Source organism: Archocentrus centrarchus, chromosome 14, assembly GCF_007364275.1.
Source record: "Archocentrus centrarchus isolate MPI-CPG fArcCen1 chromosome 14, fArcCen1, whole genome shotgun sequence".
Taxonomy (NCBI): domain Eukaryota; kingdom Metazoa; phylum Chordata; class Actinopteri; order Cichliformes; family Cichlidae; genus Archocentrus; species Archocentrus centrarchus.
The window spans coordinates 32,134,738-32,156,759 of NC_044359.1; the positions used below are offsets into that span (position 1 = coordinate 32,134,738).

General features: G+C 42.1%; 1 protein-coding gene across 1 annotated transcript in view; it reads left to right on the top strand.

Annotated features, from left to right (window-relative positions):
* med13a (mediator complex subunit 13a) overlaps nt 1-22,022 on the top strand; it is a 68,487-nt gene that overhangs the window by 24,154 nt on the left and 22,311 nt on the right. Inside the window, exons 4-9 of the mRNA XM_030745991.1 lie at nt 11,222-11,367; nt 16,541-16,741; nt 16,841-17,035; nt 17,172-17,334; nt 18,710-18,820; nt 20,674-21,429. Coding sequence (XP_030601851.1) covers nt 11,222-11,367; nt 16,541-16,741; nt 16,841-17,035; nt 17,172-17,334; nt 18,710-18,820; nt 20,674-21,429 — 1,572 coding nt within the window. The remainder of the gene's footprint in view (nt 1-11,221; nt 11,368-16,540; nt 16,742-16,840; nt 17,036-17,171; nt 17,335-18,709; nt 18,821-20,673; nt 21,430-22,022) is intronic.

The window sequence follows — 22,022 nt, forward strand, 5'->3', positions numbered from 1 at the left end:
TCCCAGCACAACGCAAACACACAGGGAGACAGGCACACAAACATGCTCGTCAACAATCGGTGTGCAAGCCAGTCCACATTGGGGGCAGTCTCGGAGTTGGCACACAGTGTTTTCATTGGAGTGACTGGGGTAAGACATAAGACATGCAGTCAGGAAGGAAAATGCATGTAGTGCAGTCACACAGATATAGACATACAGGATAATTCATCACCTCTCCTAAGTACCCTGCCCCCAACACTTGACTGCCTACCCCCTGATCTTGCCCACACTTCATCAGTCTCTCTCTGTAGCAACAGGAACTCCAGGGAGACTGGACTGAGGGACCATGTGACCCGGTGCTCTGGATATATCATGTTGCTGGAGAGATCCTGTCCAGAAGATAAATATGGCTCTTAAAGGAAAATACCAATAGTTTTCATTGGTATGGTTTGTTTGCTTAATTGCTGGACAATTATACATTATTAATGATCCATTTCCCTTGGCGTTACTTTAGTGTTAGATTTTTAAAGCCCTTGCACCCCTCATCTTAGACCCTGCAATCTGTGTCTTTCTTCTAAGTTTAACTATATAGCTGAGGAACTTTTAACCTGTGTAGGATGGATTGGTTAAAACTTTCATTACACATTAAGGTTATTGCCTGAGAGAAACAAATAGCTTCTCTAAATCAGTTTGCATGAGTCAAGTTGCTACAGTGAATTATGAATTTATACCATGTTGGTTGAAAAGGGATTATGCCTAATTTGACTGATTAAAACATTTGATGAAAGTATGCATGTTAAACAAAATATTTTTTGATTAATTCGAGGAATGTGCGGGAAGAAAAAAAAGAAAATTGATTGTCTGACCACTTGTGACCCCTCAGTGCCAGCTAGGATCTCTGCAGTTTACAGGCATCAATGTCTTTTTATGTATTGGACCACTGAGGAAACCCATTTAGATGTCAGCAGTGGAATTCAAGGGTAGCAGCATGGACAAAGTTCCTTGGTTGTGGTGAATGCTGTGTCCTTACACTCTCCTATCTCCTCAGCAGCTGGTAACCCGCATTCCTTCCATTCCTCTCATCTTCCCTTGTGACCAAGGGCTGTGGGTGGCGTACAGGGCCAAGTGAAGGTCTAAAGGAAGTCGTCAGTTAATCCATGAGGCGTCACTTCCCCTCGTCTGCTCTGCCCTTTTTCTAAGTAACTGTGAGTCCTGTGCTGCTGTCGTTAATCCAAAGGTTCTGACAGATGGTCACATTTAAAGATAATCAATTATGATTTTTGGGCCTTTCACCTCATCACTGTAGAGTCCCAGGTTGGTTGCATTGTAGTCTGAACTGGCCAAAAATGTCCAGAAAACATGGAGGCAAATTTGCAGATTGCTGAATCCCTTACATCGATTACATCTCCAGCTACAAACAGCTCAGTTTGTTTGGCGTGCACTTCACTTTCTGTTTTGATAAAGGTGGATTGAGATTGATTACAATTTCGGAAACCATTGTTGAAATACGGAACTTCCTTTAATGTAACTAGACAATAGAAAAGGATGTTGTCTTTTCTGAATAGGCTTAAAGACCTACTAGTATCAATGCTAAAATACATTAAAGTTTATGTTTTATAAAAAAGATTTCTTTACATGGAACAATAGTGAGACCAGAAATATGATAAAGTATCGGCATCATATGTTAAAATGTAAAATGGTTGTATACTGTGTTTTGTTTATGTGAAAACAAATTTACTTCAGCTGAAGAGTAAAATCTTGGTGATGTCCTTGGGGCTGTGCCATATCATATTGTCTGTGATAATACTGGTATAATTTTTAAAAAGTGTCATGCCAGTATCACTGCGATAGTAAGGCCGTACATTTACCTTCCCTAGTGTGTCCAACGAGACAAGCCTGGGCACGTCTGAGAGAGCCCCATGACAATTTAGTGCCTTAAAAAGTGAGCTACTGCAACAACCTCCAACAAAGCACAGTACTCTGTAAAATATGCAGGAAAACCGTTACAGCTAAAGGTGGAAACAAATTTGTGGCAAAAGCACAACATGGAGTGCAGCCAGGCTAAGAAGGATGAGCAACTGATGATGTGCAACTCAGATGTAAACAAATAACTCCACCAAGCAGCAGCTAGCTCCATATGAGAGGACGGTGGTAGGAAATTACTGATTCGGTTGCATAGTGGAAAAGCAGGGATTTAAGCAGCTGGATAAAAGAGCTCATCCCAAGATGCAACATCCCGGGTAGAAACTAGAAACTCAGCTTTCTTGTGTGACAATATTGTGCAGCTCCTGAAGAGTTACAAGGTCAAGTTACTGTAATTATTGTTAAACTAAACTGTAGAGCAGTTGTGTACGTACACTAGTTTTGTGCTTATATTTGACATGTGCTGTGTCATATAATGCTGTCACTGGTATTGCACTATAATGCTGCTGCAGCTGGCACCCTGTTTCAGAAGATTCACACTTCAAATTAGGAAGTGTCATCAGTGACAGTAGCTCATTGGAAAAGGACGAGAATGCCCTTCATTTACTCACACGTATACATGCTGCTGCCTGCCAAGCTGCAGGCATCGCCGAGACTTTCAGAATTATTTTTTCCGTAATATCGCCAGAAATATCGCTATCGCAGATTTTCTTGAAATATCGGGATATCATTTTGAGGCTAGTCCCTTGTTGTTAGACTTTGTGAATAATATGTCTCTTTTTGTGTTTCTATCAACTTTTGATAACTTGTTCTTGGTTTATGTGTATCTCAAAAATTTCCTTAATGACAACCAGAGGTTTGGTTTTTACGTCAATTCTGTTGTATCTGGGCACTAAAATGATAAAATGATGGTTTAAATTATTCAAAGTAATCTGTAGTAGTATTTGACAAGTATGCTGTTCCAGGCATCATGGAGAAGTTGCCACAGTTGTTCTATGGATCTATTTTACCTCCAGTGTCTTTTGTTTGCTTGTGTAATCCCAGGCTGACTCCATGATTTTGAAATCAGGGCTCTGTCAGGGCCGTAGTATCTGTTGCAGCAGTCTTTCTTCTTCCTTTTCCTTAAAGGTTTTTATGAATGACTAAAAACTTCACTGCATGTGTAGCATGAGCTTTTAACTTGTTAGTACAGTCTAATTTGCCTCTACAGCAGGTCTAATACTGGCAGGCCTCTGATATTTATTCTGATATTCATCGCAAGCTAATTAAATTGTTCTGGTAAAGAGATTATGCCATTCTGTTAACCTTTCTTTGTTTCTCCCAGACACTATTCATAAAACCCATAAATTTGGTCACGGCATTCATTTACATTTCTGTGTTTAATATGTTATAGTTGGCAGGCATAATTTAAAACCATAATGTAACATAGTTTTCCAAAAGCATTTCAGCTTATTAGGAGGAAAAGGAACAAAGCAGGCCTTGTCATTGTGGGTTCACTGCAGAAGCCCAGCTTTAATCCTGGATAAGGCTGACTAATTGCCCATAGCTCTGAGTAATGAATCTTTATTATTACAACTGTACAACTCATGTTACTTATGTCATAATGATCTAATGACCCAGTACACTTTTAAACAAGCTTAAAATGATTTTATTATTACAGACTAGCATAGTAATTTTTTTTTCCCCCCACACAGGTTTACATTGTTTTATCCTACTGTCTTATCCCTTACTTTATGAGAGCAGCATGCTTTGAAGAGAGTGACTATTTTGACAAATTCATATCACACCGCAGTGACACGAGCTCCTCTTCACATGAAAGAACAGGTGCCACGTCACAGTTGTGACACAGTTGCAAAGTGATTATGTAAATGTGATAATGTGCGTAATGTCTGGCTCAGATGGGGGAAAAAAAAATGGCTTTTAGCTGATGGTAGGTGTATTAGAAGAGCCCCTGTTTGTGTGTGTGTGTGTGTGTGTGTGTGTGTGTGTGTGTGTGTGTGTGTGTGTGTGTCCTGTTTGTGTGTGTGTGTGATACATCCTAAATGGGGAGGGAGCTGGGACCCGACTTGCTGTCAGGGTTATGTCAGTATTATCTTTAGTCAGCTCCGGCAGTATCCGTGTGTGGTTATGATACACTTGCAGAGGATCGGATTTCTCCTCTTTTTATGGACTTGTCGTTCTATCTCTATCCATTTCTTTTTCCCTTCCAAGTTTAAGCTGACATATATAAAGAGGCTCAGCCCCCCTATCCATTTGTGGCAGAGGGAAATCAATTCGAAGTAATAGAGCTCTGCATGTGCAGAAGTGCTGGCCTTAAGATTTTTAGTTCAGTGTTTTCCCCAGCTCTGAGCCTCCTGTGTACACCACAGGAGCTAGAGCTGGTGTGTATCTCTGGGCCTTGTGTGTTTTTGTGTTTATGTTACTTGGCAGTAGACAGTGGTGTTGTTTTCCCAGTGGTCAGGTGGCTAGACAGTAGGGAAGATTATATCACCCTGGAAATGTGTCCTCAAATTCACTGCTGTTTACCACCTTAATGTTTTTTCTTCTCAGTCTTGCCCCGCTGAGCAAAATGACACAAAATGAAAATCTTCTGTTTCATTCTTATTGCATCATTTCTCAAGCCAAAGGCAAAAGTGGCATTTTATATTTAAGTAAAAATTTGTGCTGCCTTTTGTGCATTTCCTAATAACAAGAATGCAGACTAAACAGTAGCACTGTTATTAAGGAAACCAGCCTGTTTTGTTCTTTCCAAGAAAAAGGCTTTCATAACTAACCATGGTTTCTTAGTATGAACATGGATAAACAGTTTTGACTGAACAGTGACATAAAAGATTTGCCATGTGTGATTGCCGTAAGCTCCAATTCCAGAAACATTGTTTATTAATGTTGTGCCAGAATTTGTGCCTATGCCAGCATGTCTTGTCACTGCAGCAGCACATGACCAGTCAAAACATGTTTACATGCCCCAGATAGTAATAACAAGCTGCTACAATGGCAGATATCCATGTACTAGACAGACCAGGGGTGACTGATGTTTACAGTGAAGCAAAAATGACCAGAAGTGAAAAGGTCTTTCTTTTCCCAAGAGGAAGGCACACTTGTTGTTGTGCTGAGGAAGTGTACGGCGGTGAAACGGAAGCTCACATCTTAGAGCGTTGCAGCCGGACAAACCCAACAAACATCTGTGGAATGTCACAGCTCGACTGTACCTTCCTTTTCCTCCTGTCTGTGTCTTCACAACTTCCCCCAAACTGTTCCTGCCACTCCAGGCTCCACAGCTTACAATCGACTTTTTATTCTCCACAGATTAAGCTTCATATTACCTTTCTAACTCTGTGCTCCTGTATGTCATTTCTAAACTCAAAAGCATGCGATTCCTCAGCACAGTGCTGAGAAGCTATTGATTTGTCATTCGCTACACTTTGTTTTAATCAGGAATATAAAGCAGGTGATTACAAACAGTAATACAATGCTTTACAAGTGATCATTTTGTTGGATAAAATCATATAAAGAACAAAAACAATTATACAATTCAACAAAAGTGAAAAGCAACAGAGAAAATCATAATGGGATCCTGTGATACAAAAAAACTATAGTCTACATAAACTTAATGCAGTTCAGCCAGTGAGTGAATGAAACCTTATTTCACATGAGCGGCTGCTTTTTGTTGCCTTTTTTGGTACCAACAAGCTACAGATTCATTGTTTCCTGCGCTGCTGGATGCAGACAATGTATGGAAGTGATGGTAGGTCCAAAGAACCAAAGAAAAACTGGGATTGTCAGGGAGATGACGACAAAGTATGGAATTATTTATGTCAAAAAGTCATGTACAAGAAAAAACAAGCAAATTTAATTTCATGGACGCAAAGTATTCATCGCCACTCACGTAATTAAATTCCTCGTGCATAAATTCAACAGCCCGCATGTGTAGAACTAAGCGGCCACGCGCACAGAGGAACCATCGCACATGCGAGAGGCTCTGCTTTGCGAGCGCTGCTGAACAACAGTGAAGATGCAAGGAGAAGTAGTGGACAAGTTTAAATACCTGGGGTCAACCATCCAAAGCAATGGACAGTGAAGTAGAGAGTGCAAGCACGGTGGAGTGGGTGGAGATGTGTATCAGGGGTGATTTGTGACAGAAGGAGAGCAGCAAGGGTGAAAGGGAAGGTTTACAAGACGGTAGTGAGGCCTGCTATGATGTATGGTTTGGAGACGGTGGCACTAACAAGAAAACAGGAGGCTGAGCTGGAGGTGTCGGGAGTTGAAGATGGTCGGATTTTTTGTTGGGACTGACCAGAATGGACAGGATACGAAAGTGTATCAGAGGGACAGCTCAGGTCGAGCGCTTTGGAGACAGAGTTAGAGAGGCAAGGCTGCAATGGTTTGGAGAAATGCAGAGAAGAGAGAGTGGATACATCGGACAAAGGATGCCGAATATGGAGCTGCCACGCAGGAGGAAAAGAGGCAGACCACCAAGAAGGTTTATGCATGTAGTAAAGGACGACATGCGTAGAGTTGGGATTTGCTTTTCCTGCCTGTTTGCGTTGATGTGACAAAGCTGTCTGAGGAGCTAAAATGTCAAGAAACTTGTTTGGCAGTGAGATGGGCATTACCAGATTATCTGTTTCTGTTTGTGTGCTACTTATCAAACTATTCCTGCTAAAGGTGCGCTCTACGCACCCTCCTGTGCTCTGATCTCCCTGTGCCGCTTGCACAGGTTGCTGCTGGTCTTTGGCGCCTCATTTTCATGGCATGCCGACTGAAGGCAAATGTGCCCACCTGCCTTTCTTTGTATGTGGCTGCTCTTCAAACCCTCGCCGAATTGTCTTATTGTTTCCTTACCAAGCTGAAGGCCATTTGCATTTGAGAGGTGGAGCAGGCTGTGCCTCTGTAGACAGAGTGGCGTGTGAGCGAGCGTACACTGTGTGTGACAGCGAGGAGAGTAAAAGGAGCGAGCAGATCAGAGAGCAACCTAAGCCATTTGCCAGTTAATAGATGAAGAGCAGAGGAGAGAGAAGTGGGAGGAAAGGTGGAGACGGATAGAAAAGATGATTAAAAGATCTTGAGGTTGCTTTTTCAGGCTTCGTCAACCTGTTCTTTTATAGTCTTTCTCAACATGACACACACAGAGAGAGGCACATAAAAAAGTGAAGCGAGATCCCACAAATCTAGTTAATGAACATAATACTCTGACAAGCATCAAGCTGTTTTAAAGGCTGTTTAACTCAGCATTTTAGATGCGCTGCAACCTGCTTCATCAAATCGTTTTTGAAATGACGGTTTGAATTCCTCTAATAATTTGACAAACAAGATGAGAAATATTTAGTTCTTTTTTTGCCGAGGGATTTCTGTGTCCGTTAGCTCGTGCTTTGTCTGCTCTTGACAGGTGGTGTTTTAATTGCAGGCATGCAGTCTTCTGTGGTACTCAACCCCAGCCTTGACTTTTGGCCTTTTTTTTTCTCTTTCTTTTTTCTGAGTGTGAGCAGTATCTCGCTGTAGGGAAGATGACATTCTGAAATCCCTGAGAAGCTGAGTCTCGAGGCAGGTTCAGCACAATGTAATGGACACAGTGCTTGCCCCAAGGGGTCCCCCAGGGAATTCCTGGTGACCCTTAGGCAAAGTATAAAGCTTCTAAATGAAATTATAATGAATTTATAATTTAATTTAGAATCAAGGTAGAAGGGGACTCTTAGAAGGATTACTTTTAAAGGAATGTCACTCATATGTAACGCCCCTACACAAACTATTAACTCTCAACAAGAAAGGCAGTAATACTGTATTAGAATCTGAAGGCCTCCACTCAGAAGTTGTGAAGCTGTGATTTCCTCTTGACCCACTCAACTCATCTTAGCTCCACCACCATGCACACTTGCTGCTGTTTGCCACTGTACGTTTGTCCCACACGCTGTTTTCTAGCACCAGCACTGGGTGGATGTTTGGAGAATAACTGAATTTGGTTCGATGCTGCGTGTTTGCGAATGTCACGTGTGCAGACAGGTCAGTGGACACTGATGCAGAGAGACTGACAGTTTGTGCTACATTTTGTCACAGTGCAAGCTTTACCAGATCCTTCCCCTTTTGTGTGTCAGTGAGTGAGGCAGCGGTGAGGAAGTGTCTTGGGCTGCTGTTGATGTTGCAGTGCCTTTTAGGCCAAGCGCTGATCAAGCACCTGTTGACATTTAAAGTATCTCCTCTTGTGCGAATTGCTTTGCAACTTATAAAAATCACAGCATCTAATATGGCTGGCCTACAGGATTATCTTGGTTATCTGTTCACATGAAATCCTGAAGTTACAGGAGCAAAATACACTTATTTTAGGCCGCAATTCCAAATTTAAATAGTTTAAACAAGATGACTGAAGTATAAAGTGACATTTAGGTATTTAAAGTGATTCTCACACTGGGAAGTAATATGATAATTTAGAATGACTGTTTAAATGTCAGCAGCTGGCACGTCTGGTAATCTTTTTAACCTGTCATCTGACACTGACAGACAAAAATGTACAATCACATTTGTAAAGAAATTGATTTTTCTGTGTGTGTGTGTGCGCGCGCGCGCATGCACGCTTGTACTTCTGCCTCCTGAGCCACAGATGGCAGCCCTTTACCTCAAGCTTACAAGTGCCCCACAAATACAGATGTGTGTGAATGTGTGGTGTCAGGTTTTCTTTGCATGTGAGAGGAGAATGGCGTGCTGCATTTCTGTTGATGTCGGCAGAATGTGCCGGCATATTGTGTCTCGCTCTTGTTCTTCCTTCCCTCTCCTTGTCATTCTCAAAGCCAATTACCTCTTTCCCTCCGTGTACATACAGCACTGTATGTGTATACACTACTATATCAGTAAGATGGCCTGTTGGCCAGCTACAAAGACACTGCTATCATTGCTTGAGAACATTTCGTAGACAAATGAGAACAGAGTCTGAAAAAACACCATTCTGCTTGCCTTTCTCACATATGCTGTTTGGAGGGTGTTTTCCACGACATGTACACATTTACCTAAATAGTACACAAGAACTGCTTTTAGATTAAATTAGAAGAATCCTCAGACTGTGGTGCAGCAGACACCATCGGCATGCAGTGATGTGGAGGTTCTTCCCTCACAAATGAGTGTGACAAATAAAGGCTGGGTGTACTGTGATGTGTGACCACCACAAAGTGTGACTTTTGCAGATGTTACTTTGCCTGTTGTTCCTATTCATGTGTTTGTTGCCATCAATATAATTCAGCTGTGAGCTCCATTCTGCTGTGGCTTTTCTTTTTTTTGACCTGCACAGAAGAGAATTTTTTAAAATTTATTTTTTAACACCCAACCTCCATCACACATGAGGGGAAGTGCCTAAAGTCACATTTCCTGGATTTCAGTTGTTTATTGATTTAAGGATAATAGTAGCTGATATGACCTCCCCATATTTGTAATTTTAACCACAGGAGGGATCGCTTAGGCGAATGCGTGCACACTATACTTTTGAGCCACTCACTGTGCTGTAAAATAAACTAGCGGAATGTTGTGTGATGCACCTTTTTGTTAAAGGGTGTATTGAATCTGTGAGATTTGTCACTATAGAGTTTAACACATAGAGGCTGAGGTCACAGAGTGCAATAGTGCACCAGAGAGAAATTGGACTTTGATTAACTTTATTCTAGCCAAAACAGATCCATCAAATATGCCAACATCAACCCAGACTCTGACCTTTGGGATCGAGACTTCTCTAAGTGCAAACAATTATGTGTAGCTAATCAAAGACCAAAGACCAAAAGGTCAATGAAAGACACATAGTGAATCTTACACTACAAACCTCATAACACTGGAGAATACCCAACTATTGTAACACCCCCCAAAAAAAAAAAAAAACTCCCATCACTTGTTTTAGGATGATTTTAGTGACCAGTAAAGTGTGCATGGGCGTACAGCTCTTCAAACATGTCTTGCTTTGTTGGAAACCTGACTGTACTGGAGCTTCTCTTTGGCTTTATTACTAGCTTTCAGCTAGTTTTGCAGGAAGAAAGATGTGTAAGATGAATGTCAAACTCTGGGGGCTTAGGGCGTCTCTCCACTACATAGGTGGTATTATCTTATTGAAGTGCTCTCTCTTTCTCCCCATCTCGGTCTGCCTCGCTCTCCTTCGCTACTCCTTTTCTTTAATCCTCTGCAGAGTAGGTGTGTCAGGAGTGCCAGAGACGGGTAGAGAAGACTGATATTTGCTTAACCAAATCCTCAGAGGAGGCAACCCTCTCTGATCCACTTCCAAATTCACTGCGTCCTTCCTCATTTGGTCATTCGCCACACACGCTGTCACTCGCGCTCTCTGCATTTGTGTGTGTTTGCACATGTACGTGTCAGAGAGGAAAGCCTGCCGACAATGCTGTGCATTTTGCCCTGCTCCTCTCTCTCTCTCTCCGTCTGCCCCGTCCTTGCTTTCCTCCTTTAACTTGCGTTGTTTGCTGCTGAGGTCAGACTGGCACAGGCAGGCTTTGTTGGAAGAAGAGCTTGTGTGTGTGTGTGTGTGTGTGTGTGTGTGTGTGTGTGTTTGTGTGTGTGTGTGTGTGTGTGTTTGTGTGTGTGTGTGTGTGAGACAGAGAGAGAGAGAGAGAAGGTACTGTTTTGTAGCACATTGGCCAAATTGCCAGAATTAGTCGGGGCTTGCCTTTTTTGTTTGTCTTTACACAAGATGCACAGACACACACTTGAACTCTAAACAACCTGCAGGCACTGCTGTGGTGACTTGCATCCTGACCTCTGCACATGCTATTGAAGTCATTATGTACCCAGTCGTTTGTGTCATCGATTGAAAGGATTAGGATTGAACTCTGGAAGCCTTTTTTTATCATCCATACAGTTATCGGAATAAAAAAGTTGTCCAGGCTATCAGAACAATTTAATATGAGCATAGCAGGCATCTGTGAATCAGATAAGTAGCTTCTTCCTGGTCTATCTCTGGCATCATTTTTTTTCTATCATTCTCTGTCATGTTGAAGCAGAATCTAGGTGAGAAGTGAGATTCGAGTAGATCCTTTGACACACACATGCGCGTGCACACAAAGGGGGGGGGGAAACCCACACAGGTGTCTATAATCGTTTTTTTCCCCCTCTCTACCTTTGCTCTCCCTGCCATCTCCTTTGTTTCTGTCTTTGTGAATAATAACTTGAACTAGACTATGTGATGTGCTCGTCCTTTTTTCCCTACTCCAAAGTCAGCTGAAGTTATTCACTAGAAGTCTTTTCAAAGGTGCATTTTAAAGTAGTGTAATCCCAAATGACTTATCTCACCTTTTTTTTTTTTTTTTCCTTTTCTTTTCCTTGCCCCTCTTCTTCCTCACAGTGAGCACCTGTCCTGCGCCTTCACCTTCTTCTTACACGGCGAGAGCAACGTGTGCACCAGTGTGGAGATCAACCAGCACCAGCCCGTCTACCATCTAACGGATGAGCACCTCACTCTGGCTCAGCAGGCGTCCAGCCCCTTCCAAGGTGGGTCTCTGCTCTGTGTTAACCAGCTTTCACTTCACTGTGACATGTTCTAAACCAAATGTGGCATGCCAGCAACACCACTGCATTCTTATTATTCAGCAGTTAGAGACAAACACTGCACATAACTAGAGCTCTTTTATACGGAGGAGACATCAACTAATCATTAAAAAAAAATTTAGAGGAGACTTCTGTAATGTGCCAAAGAGCCCAAACTGGAAACATGTTGAGCTGTTGTGTGCACAGTTTTAGTTGACGATGGTCTCAGCTGTATGGTGGAAGGCATGTCTCTCTACTGGCTCTCATAGTGCAGGTATAGGTAGGTTTTACTGAATTAGTCTGGCATTTGTTCGGTGCTTTTCTTTTTAAACTTTTTCTTGAGCAGATTTAACTATTGAAATACATGCATTTTAATGTCCCTGTAACTATTGAAATGAATATTTAAGCTTTCATTTCAATGCAAACCCAAAGCAAAAGGCCATATTCAGCTGAGTCCAGCGGAAGCCATTTTTTGCTCGTTTTTTAAACACGTTTGTGCCCCCACACAGTCACTGCCACTGGGAGCATTTTGCTTTCATTCTGTGCTCAGTCTTCCACTTTCAGTCCAAGTGTAGGGTAATCTCAGCATAATCTTTTATGTACTGTAACGTAGAATTCTGAGAGAAACTGCCCAGTGTGAACATTTTTCTTTGGACTGATAAGTGCTTTTAAATCATAAAATATGCCAAACTGTGCAGAAGGGCCCACTCCAAATGGTGTAAATGATTATCCTGGTTGCTCTGCAGCAGCTGCAGGAGTTTATTACTTCAGACATCTTATGAAAATAAACTGTGCATTCTTTGGCTTTTGTGCTTATAACAAAAATATATATTGTTTTTTTACACTAAAAATGATCCTTTATTAGAGGCTGACAGATTTTTTTTTTTTTTTTTTTTTTTAATCTTGTTTGCCTATGAAGCTGTAAAAGTTCATCTGAAATAGATTAACCTTTGCAATACATTGGTAAATCATTAAAACTGTCTCTGAGGAAGCAAACGGCAGAGGTTTAAAAATATATCCAGCACCATTTGTCATTATATTTATGCAAGGCGACTGAGTTGTTGACTCTGTTTATTATGGATTATTTTCATTATTAATTAATGTAGCATTTTTTTTTTAAGTTGATTAATTATTCTGTCTGGGGAAAAAAATGTCAGAGCTGTAAATAAAATGCCCATCAGAGTTTCAGTCTAACCAAAAGTCCAAACCCCAAAGCTATTTATCTTAGAATAACTGGAGGCTGTTGCACTGTGCATGAACCTATTTCAATATAACTATTAAAGGTTAAATGCTCAGTGTAAGTGCAGCCCAAATTTTTTTCTGAATGGAAATATATTAGCAACCTCCAGGTACTGCGTTTGGTTCTATTGCCAAGATAATGCGTATATAATCTTTTGTCGTGCTGTCTTTCATTACTCTTTGGCTGGCAGCCAGTTTAAATAAAAGTCAGATCCCATCCCAAGCCAAACACTGCGCAGTCTAAAAATCACCATCTGCCTGCATTTCCACTTACACATAGAAATGTTAGCATAATGACTTTAATATACATTGTTTGATGAAAGGAAATGAGTTGCTTTCTGAATACAGTTATTAGATTTAAAACCGTTATCACACAATCCATCCTGTTTTTTTTTGTTTTTTTTTCTCTGTTAGAAGAGAGGTATGAGTGTCTTGTCATTACTTGGCTATACTCAGCTCTTTCATTTGCATACTTTGCTGACTGGCCCTAAATGTTCCCTCAGCAGCTTTAAACCACATGAATGTGCTCTGCTGTGATGTAACATGTGCCCTGCATGCAGAGAATACACAAATGAAAATCATGCATATCTAAAATGAATCTCTGGAGCTTGAAAAACACTCTCCACCTTTTGAGAACTGAAGAAGCCTTTCAGATGAGAGGTGAAACGTCTTCAAGAAACAAAACATTAAGTTGGGTGACACATTTTCTCAGTTTGCCGCCTTTACCTTCTCATTTATGGTTGGATAGACGTGATGCAGCTGTCTCTCTCTCTCTGTACGCCCCCTCCAGAGTAATAATAGTGATCACTTCCTCCATTCGCCACAGTAATTCCTGTACAGCCGGCCCCTTTACTGTCTCTAGAGGCCTCCTGAAGGGAGGTGATAATACCTCTCAGTTAAAGACTAGTGCTTTAGATAAAAATAAAATGACTATTGGAATTTAGCATTCAGATCCATATAGTGATGTTTATTGGGGTTTGCTAGTTATTTAGAGGATCATATTGCTCCCCAGTCACCAGCTAATAGTAGCTTACGACTAATTTTGTTAGTCTTTGCATTGGCAAGATATTGCTGTTTCCCTCTAGTCAGGTAATTGAGGACTTACAGTTTTCAAGTGATGTACACTGATCTCTCTCCTTTTTTTCATTGTGTGATAATGCTGCTAAGTACTCTAATACCAAGTGATCCACAGGAACAACAAGAATAATGTATTAATTCTTATTTTGACGGGCAACACTGGAAACACCCTCATGCACTCAGTTATGTGAACGCGAGGCATACACCTGTCTCTATTGTGAGAGTGTGTTTTACGATCAGCGCTTTGGCCGTGGTGTGTATCTGTGCGCGGGTATATCCTCCTGGCTAACCAAGCATAGCGCTGAGGAAGGTCTGACTTCCATCCCCCCTTCATCCATCCATCTCCCCCTTCCCTCCTTTCTCTCTCTCTCCCGCCACACTCACCTCTGCCAAGCTTGGTTTACTGCGCGGCAGAGCGCTCTGGCAGGCAGACCTCTCCAGGATGTGACCTCATAAAAGGGCGCAGAGTGAATGTAATGAACTCTCAGCCCATTACACTGATCTGAGCACATTTGACATGTCTTCAGGGAGCCAGAGATAGACTCACAGCCAGAGAGAGGGGCAGGAGAGATGGAGGGAGGGGGAGGATGAGGTGAGGTGGGGTGGTGATTGGGGGGAACGGTAAACCATTTCCATAATTGTGCCGAATTTGATCTCCCCTCCACAATTGGCCTCAGGTCTTACGAGCACGTGTGCACAGCAAGAAATGCAGAAACGAAAGGGAAAAGGAGTGGGGCTGAATATAATCAAGGTTAATATGATCAGTTATAGCTGGATGTTGTGCAACTCAACATAAATAATCTTTTGTTCTTCTCTCTCCCGGATTGTTTTTGCTGAGGTAGGATGTTCTGTAGGCTGAAGCAGAGCAGTATACTGAGGGGCATCCAGGGCTTGTGTCTAGACAATATGTTTTCATACATTTTTTTTTTTTTTTTGTAAGTGTTCTGAGCGGCACATGGATTTCTTTGACAGTAAGGAACATTATTTCTCCAAGCACCTGACTTTGCCTGGTGTAGCTCAACATTGCTTCCAGTCCGCTACTGTGTTACTTATCTTCCACTACCACCTGCCAGCTGCGTCCTTGAAATATCGAGAAGTGTTGGATCTGCCTGTCAGATTTTTTTCTTTGTGTCCAAAGCCTGTCTTTTAAAGTTGTAATCCTTAAGATTTCAGTCCTGGTCAGTTTGATAACAAGCATGGTTACCTTTTAAAAGCAAGTGCGGTTAAATACTGTAAATTTCCTTGAGCCCCTACTTTGTCAGAAGTACAACAGCTAGTGCGTCTGTTTAAAGCCGAACCAAACAAACTCGGCTTGTCCGTCAAAAATGACTATAATTAGGATGTGATTTCAAGTTCCATTTCACAGTAAAGCAGCTGTTTATCTTGTTTAGAAGATTAGGTGTGCAGCCTGCCGCCCTCTGTGGTTGCTCCTGGCCTTTTCGATTTCTTCCTGCAGTATTTAAAACCCATCCGCTCCTGATGAAACTGACAAAGTATGGAATTGTCATCGTGTTTCCTGTGGCTCCTTCACAATAAATCCACAGTTGAAAGCTTTTAGTGTGAAGGACTGAAGTTAACACTATGATGTATTGTAACTACTAAACAGTGATCGCTTCTTTTCATCCTTTGTGGTTCTGCTTAGTTGGGCCATCTCAATCCTGTGTTGGAAGTGACACATTCCACAAAGCTTGAATATAGATTAAAAAAAACAAAAAAAACCCCCACAAACAACTTAATATAAATATATTAAATGGTGGCTGCCAATAACCTGCAGAACATAAATGGGATCAAAGTGAGGCATATTTTAACGAAAATGCTACCAAATATTATCATTCTGTCAGAGTACACTGCAGGTGCCAGGCTCTTTACTGGAAAGATTATTGGTGCATGCTGGCTTTCTTTTTCTGCCCTCTTTTTTCCCCCATTGTCTCCTGCCATTTTCCTATCATGGAAGCTGTTCTGCGGTCCAGCCGCTCAATCAATACCTGGGGACAGAGGCCATCGAGTCTAGTAATGACATACTAGAAAGGTAGAGCAGAGAGGGACATTAACAAATGCTCACTCACACACCCACCAAGCCAGTCTGTTCATAGAACCATTATACCCCTCTCTCCACATTTCAATGCATAATAGACAAAGAGAAGTAGAATGGATGCATACCAAGATGATGGGTGGTTGGTGTGTGTGTGTATATGCATGTTGCCAGTTGATATGCGTTTGGTTTCTGTGCTCATATGTATGCATTATGCATGTTAGTTTATAGTGCTATCTGCACTGGCTGATGGATGTTGGTCTGTTCTGTAAGCCGACTGATGGGTTCTCTCTGCCACTCTCGTATGTCTGTGAGGTCAAGTGTGTTTGCCAAGGACTGGCCCCTTTTATAAGCCTCTGTTTGTGGGCTCTGAGAGGCTGCTGCTTCTCAATAATTGGCGTCTGGAAAGGTCAGAGCGCTCCAGATTCATCCAGAGATGGCAGAATGACAATGAAAGGAAAATATATGTTTGAAGAAAGAAGAGCTGGATGATAAAGATGGGAAGAATTAGATTATGACGAGTGAGAATAGGAAGAAACCAGAAGGGAATCACAAGAGATATGGATTTGGAGAAAAAATAATAGGCAAAATGAACAGGGATTAAGGAGTAGGATGTAAAGGGAAAAGGAAATGAGTTTTATAATTTTGAAATTTAAGGATGTCTTTGCTAATGTAGACAGAAGGGAATTAATATAGAAGTGGGAGATGTGATACAGATGCAGAGTAGGAGATGTATAAAATTATTATAAATTATTTCTCCTCCATATTTTTTTTTTTTCCTCTCATTAGTGATCCTGAGTCCATTTGGTCTGAATGGGACACTGACTGGCCAGTCCTTCAAAATGTCAGACCCACCCACCCAGAAACTGATTGAGGAGTGGAACCAGTTCTATCCCATCAATCCCAGTGCCAAGGAGAGTGTGTCTGAGGACAAGGTGGAGGACATGGACTGGGAGGATGACTCTCTGGCCTCTGTTGAGGTCCTCGTTGGTCAGTTATTTTTAAAAATTATAAATCTGTAATTTTAAGAATACCCTTTTCACATGTTGAGTTCTGTTTCACTGAACGTTCCATGTGCTTGTGTTTTAGGTGGTGTGCGTATGGTGTACCCAGCCTGCCTTGTGCTGGTACCCCAGTCAGACATCCCTGTTGTGGCCCCTATGGGGCCCTCCCACTGCACTGCCGTCTACTCCGGTGGCCACCAAGTGCCTGCTTCCCAGCGAGAACCCGCCATGTCTTTGGTGACGCTCACCCCTCCCACATCACCTGAGGAAGCGCAGACAGGTAGTTGTATTGGCTAGTTTAGATATAGAAGAGTTAAGACCTCAGTTGAGTCCTAAGTTGAGGATTTCTGTCGGCACAGTAAGGAGAATTGGTCTTTTGTCAAATGGTCTGTTAAGCTTGCTCTTTCGTTCCCCAGTGGACTCTCACACGGCCCAGAAGTGGGTTAAGATGCCTTCATCATCTGATGCGTTCAGCGTGGACAGAACAAGTCACCATGGAGGAAAGATTCCACGCCGGCTAGCCAGTCAGATGGTGGAGCGTGTCTGGCAAGAGTGCAATATCAACCGAGCCCAGAACAAGTATGTGTGACACTGTAAAAGTAGCAGGTTTCTTAAACATAAAAATAGTCAGAAGGTATGCCTTAATAGAAGTGTTACTCAAAACAGAAATACAGTTTAATTTGATTTATAAGCATCTTCCCAGCAACACGTCATCATTACTGACACAGCTGTTGACAGCTGAACATTTCTTGTCTTCAGAATATGATTATATGAAAATGTTTGTTTATACCAGTTGATACAGTGATTCACTTTCAGACATGCTCACTGATTATTCCTGGCTAAAAAAGAGATTATTTCAATATATGTAATAATATAGCTCCAAATCATGGCATAAGTAATTTCAGGGAATGTAGCAGATCAGTATACAGTATTGTGGAGCGGAAATGTAACAGTATCCACTTGAATAAACGCTTGGCAGTATTGGAGAGGAAAACCTTTAAGAGCAGGAAACCTGTTTAAGATAAGTTTAAGGATGCTGGATATCTGCCTGTACTGATTGTTAGAAAAGACGATCAGTGATCTCCGTACAGAAATATTGACTGTATATCACTGCTAGTTGTGACACATTCATCAACAATATGCTTAAACGGTCAAACTGTTTAGCTGGCTCTTTCCCCTGGTTGAACCTTCATGCTGCTCAGAACACCTGGAAAAAAAAATGAAAACTTACCAAAAAAAAAAAACCCCAAAACATTTATAAAATACTCCTTGAGAGTGAGCACAACTCTGCAGCAATATTCAAATACTTGTAAATAAAGTTGAAGATCTGATTATTAGTTTATAAAATCAGAAATTTCCACATTACTTCAGCAGATCCTAAGTTGTGTATGGCACAGATTTTATTCATTCATTAAGGTGACCAATGCCTCTTATTGACTGGTGTACAAATCAGTACTGTTGCCATTTTGTCTGTTTGCATCTGTGACATATCCCACAGATTTTCTACAGTTATGTTTTATTATTGTATCTATTATATATTATATCTAAACTCCATAAGGATTCTGGAGAAAGGCGGAAATAATCATCACAAATAAGAGCTGGCTTACCGTTTTAGGCCTTTGGTTGTTTGTGTTATTCTACACCAGTGAGTCTGACACACTGGGTGCACCCCGGGATCTATTGCCCCTTGACCAGGCACAAAATGTTGGCTATAGTTAGCTGTTGGCTTGTCAGCTAAAGTATTATCGCTCCGAGGAGGACGATAAAGCCGACCTCGGCACAAAGCTTTTACCCGTTACCGCTGTACATGAAAGAAAAATAATATCAAAAAAGCAGATGGAGCTGTTCACATAAATTCTGCTTGAAAGAATTGGGAAAGTGATAAGTCTCAGTAGAATTTTCTTTAACTTTTTATTTACTAATTTTTATTTTATTTTATTTTTTAATTCCTTAGGCGAAAGTTTTCAGCTGCAACCAACGGTACCTGCGAGGAGGAGCTGAGTGAGAAAGTGGGAACCTGGGATTTCGTGGAGCCTTCACAGAGGTCGTACTGCAGCTGTTCGAGGTCAGTTGACGCGCGGTCTGCGCACGTATTGCTCAGACCTGTGTGCTCAAAGACATTTCAGAGAGGTTATACAGAGTCTACAGGGCTTTGAACACCAGCACAGAAGGGCCACAGTCAGCAAAATATCTGCAAGTTATATCCGCGTCTAGACTTTGACAAGCATATTATTCTTCACATTTTTCAATTTATCACTATTTTGTGTAAGTGACAGGTGTGGCGGGGCTGAAACCTCTGCTGGGTTGTGTGTTTCCGTAAGTCAGACATTTTTATTCCTTCACCGCCGGGAATGATTTCAGGCAGAAAGAATAGTTTGACCTCTGATGGAGCTGTTGAGGTATATTGCAGTGGTAAAAGGAATATGCAAGTCGTATGCAGGTAACATGGACAAAAAAGCTCAGATCATGTTGAATGAGTTCTTATGTATGTGTTTAAATGTCCCTGGTGGTTTATCTACAAGCTGATTCATACTGGTATAGACAGAAAGTCTTCAGTAACCATCAGCCTCCTCCATGTTTCAGTTACATGCACCCACCTTAAGGATAAAATAACACACCCATCATATGCAAGCATATAATTTTGCATATAGTAATTACAGTAACTACAGTTACAAACAGCTGTTTAATCCACTGAAACACAAGTCTGTCCACTGCAGACTGCACATCTAACCAGTGCACTATATGCCTGGATGCTTAACTGGATTCCTCAGAGTCCAAACAAGTTGACTGAAAGAAAACTCTGCTTTGTGGTTAATAAGCAAGAGCTGTGTAAAGTGGATTTGTATGCGTGAATGTGTGTTTGTTGAGCCCAGGCACCACAAGTCTGTGTATACTTTCCTGCATTTTACTTTTCTGCACCAGCCCCCCACAACCACCACCACCACCACCTTGGACCGCAGATGAGAGCAGAATGAATTGGGCCAGTCAGCTGGATCATGTTAATTTGTTGGAAACCACTCAACACTTTGGCAGCCCAGAAATGGGAAGCCTTGCGTTGCCAGTTTTACTGTCCATTAGCTTTGTTTTGTAGATGGAAACCATACGTGTCTATTTATGTTGATATCTGAATGTCAGGTCACAGAAGAAGTCTGGTTATTAAAGAGGGACCCTAATGTCTACGTGTTACTGTAGCATGCGTGCTGATCCATCAAAACAGAGGGGAAAGTAAGATTAATGATGACCCCAGCCTCTTTGACACGTGTCTGATGGGATGCAGGAGCCAGGTTTCTACTCTGGTGATAGTAAGGTGAGATAAGGGAGAGTGGCTTTTGTTGGCTCTGGCTCCGTTTTCCAGCAGCTCACAGTGTGTATGGTGACTCCTTGATTTGTTGTATTAAACATTTAAAAAACAAAACAATAATCCATCATTTTAACTGGCAGAAGGCAAACAGGCATATTTGAGATATTGTTTCTTTTCTTCAGACAGCACTTTGTGTATTTGCTTCATTAATTTCTTTTTGGGTGTCTGAGGAAAATACTATATTGAAGTTTCAGAAGATGTATTTTTTCATGTCATGAGTTTGACTGTGGATAATTAAGAAAATTATGAATATGCATTAGCCTTTGTGGTTTTGCTCTGGAGTTGATCTGTGAAGTGTTTGCTGCTAATTGTGTTGCGATATGTTGGAGGGGTGCCTTGTTGCAGGTAAGCATAATTGAGTTGATTGATGTTTTAGAGGAGAAACAGATGTGAGGGCTTAAGGGGATGTTCCACACCATTCCTGTGCATTAAAAATGAGTATTCCTCATTGGAGTGTTCATGATTTGAAAGATTATTTCTGTATCTGTGACTAGTTTCCTTGGTGTCTTTGGTATATCATAGTCTCACTATGTTCTCCCTTTTGTCCTTACCTGCAGATACAAATTGGTGAAGCAGCGAGCAGGCAGCACCACAGGCCAGGCTCAGTCAGCTGGCCAGCCCTCCCTGCCTCCTACCAAGCACAAAACTGGAGGAGAGAAGCCAGAGAAGGGTGACAAGCAGCAGAAAAGACCCCAGACCCCTTTCCATCATCGCAGCCTAGCCAGTGACGAAGCTTCAATAGATACTGAAGCAACAGCTGGACAAAGGCTGGCCATGAGGAGTCAGGATGGAGGAAGATTTACTAGTATTCGCTCTGCAGATGTGTCTGCCATCCAAAAGGCCCCCCAGCTCCACAGTGGGGGGGTTAGCACTGGGCCATCAGAACAGGCCAACTCCCCTCAGCCCCCACCACTTAGTCCCCACCCCTGTGAACGAGGTGAAGAATCAGGGGAGGGCATGAAGAACCCTTCAACCCCCAACAGCCAACACTTGTACCAGCCGCCACCGGAAGCCTGTCTGGTCCGGGTAAAGGGTGGCAGCGAGGAGCAAGGAGGGCCAGAAGCTCTGAATCAGCACTTCCACTCCCATCACCCCAACCCCCATCCTGGAACCTCAGCCTACTCTGAGCCTCCTGAGCCCACTGTGTATGTGGGTGCAGCAATCAACCTGGAGGATGATAGCTCCCATGCACCGTGGAGATTATTCAATTTACCCCGAAGGAAAGAAGCCGAGCTGCCCACACCACTGCTGCCTGGAGACAAGTTGAGGGAGGAGGCTGCTACATCACAAGACAACCTGGTGTCGGTCACAGAGTGAGTGACACCGGTCAATTACATTTCAGTCACTATCACCATTCTGTGGCCTCTCTCTGGAAAAGCTAGCCATCCCAGCTTTTCTGCTTTTATACAGTGCCAGTGAGCCACTTTGAAGCACTTTCAGTACTGTTTTGAAAAAGCAATAATGCAAAACATGTCATCCTCCTCTTTCTCACCCTTGCTCTCGCAGATCACTGCCCCTCCTGTTCCACAGCTTCAGAATGTTCAGTGTGGCGTTTAGCTGCACACAGCATGTTAATCTCCTGCTATGTGACCTTTTGACTTCATACATCACCAATATGCAGGGCCAGCAGTACTCATTGATTCCTACACACAAACACACCAGAGCAATGAGGAAGAAAGAGTAATGACAGGGTTAGATAAAGATAAACCACTGCTATTATAATAGAGTTGGAGCTGATAAAAGTACTGTCTGCTGGCTATCAGTTTGGCAGGTTCTGGAGAGGGACTTTCGCTGAGTAACAGCTGCTAATTAGGTATAACAGATAGAGTGGGAGAGTGGAGGGGTACATCCAGTGTGGAGATGGGCAGGATGACCAGGGTGGCCATGGAGGGAATTATCAGCAGGG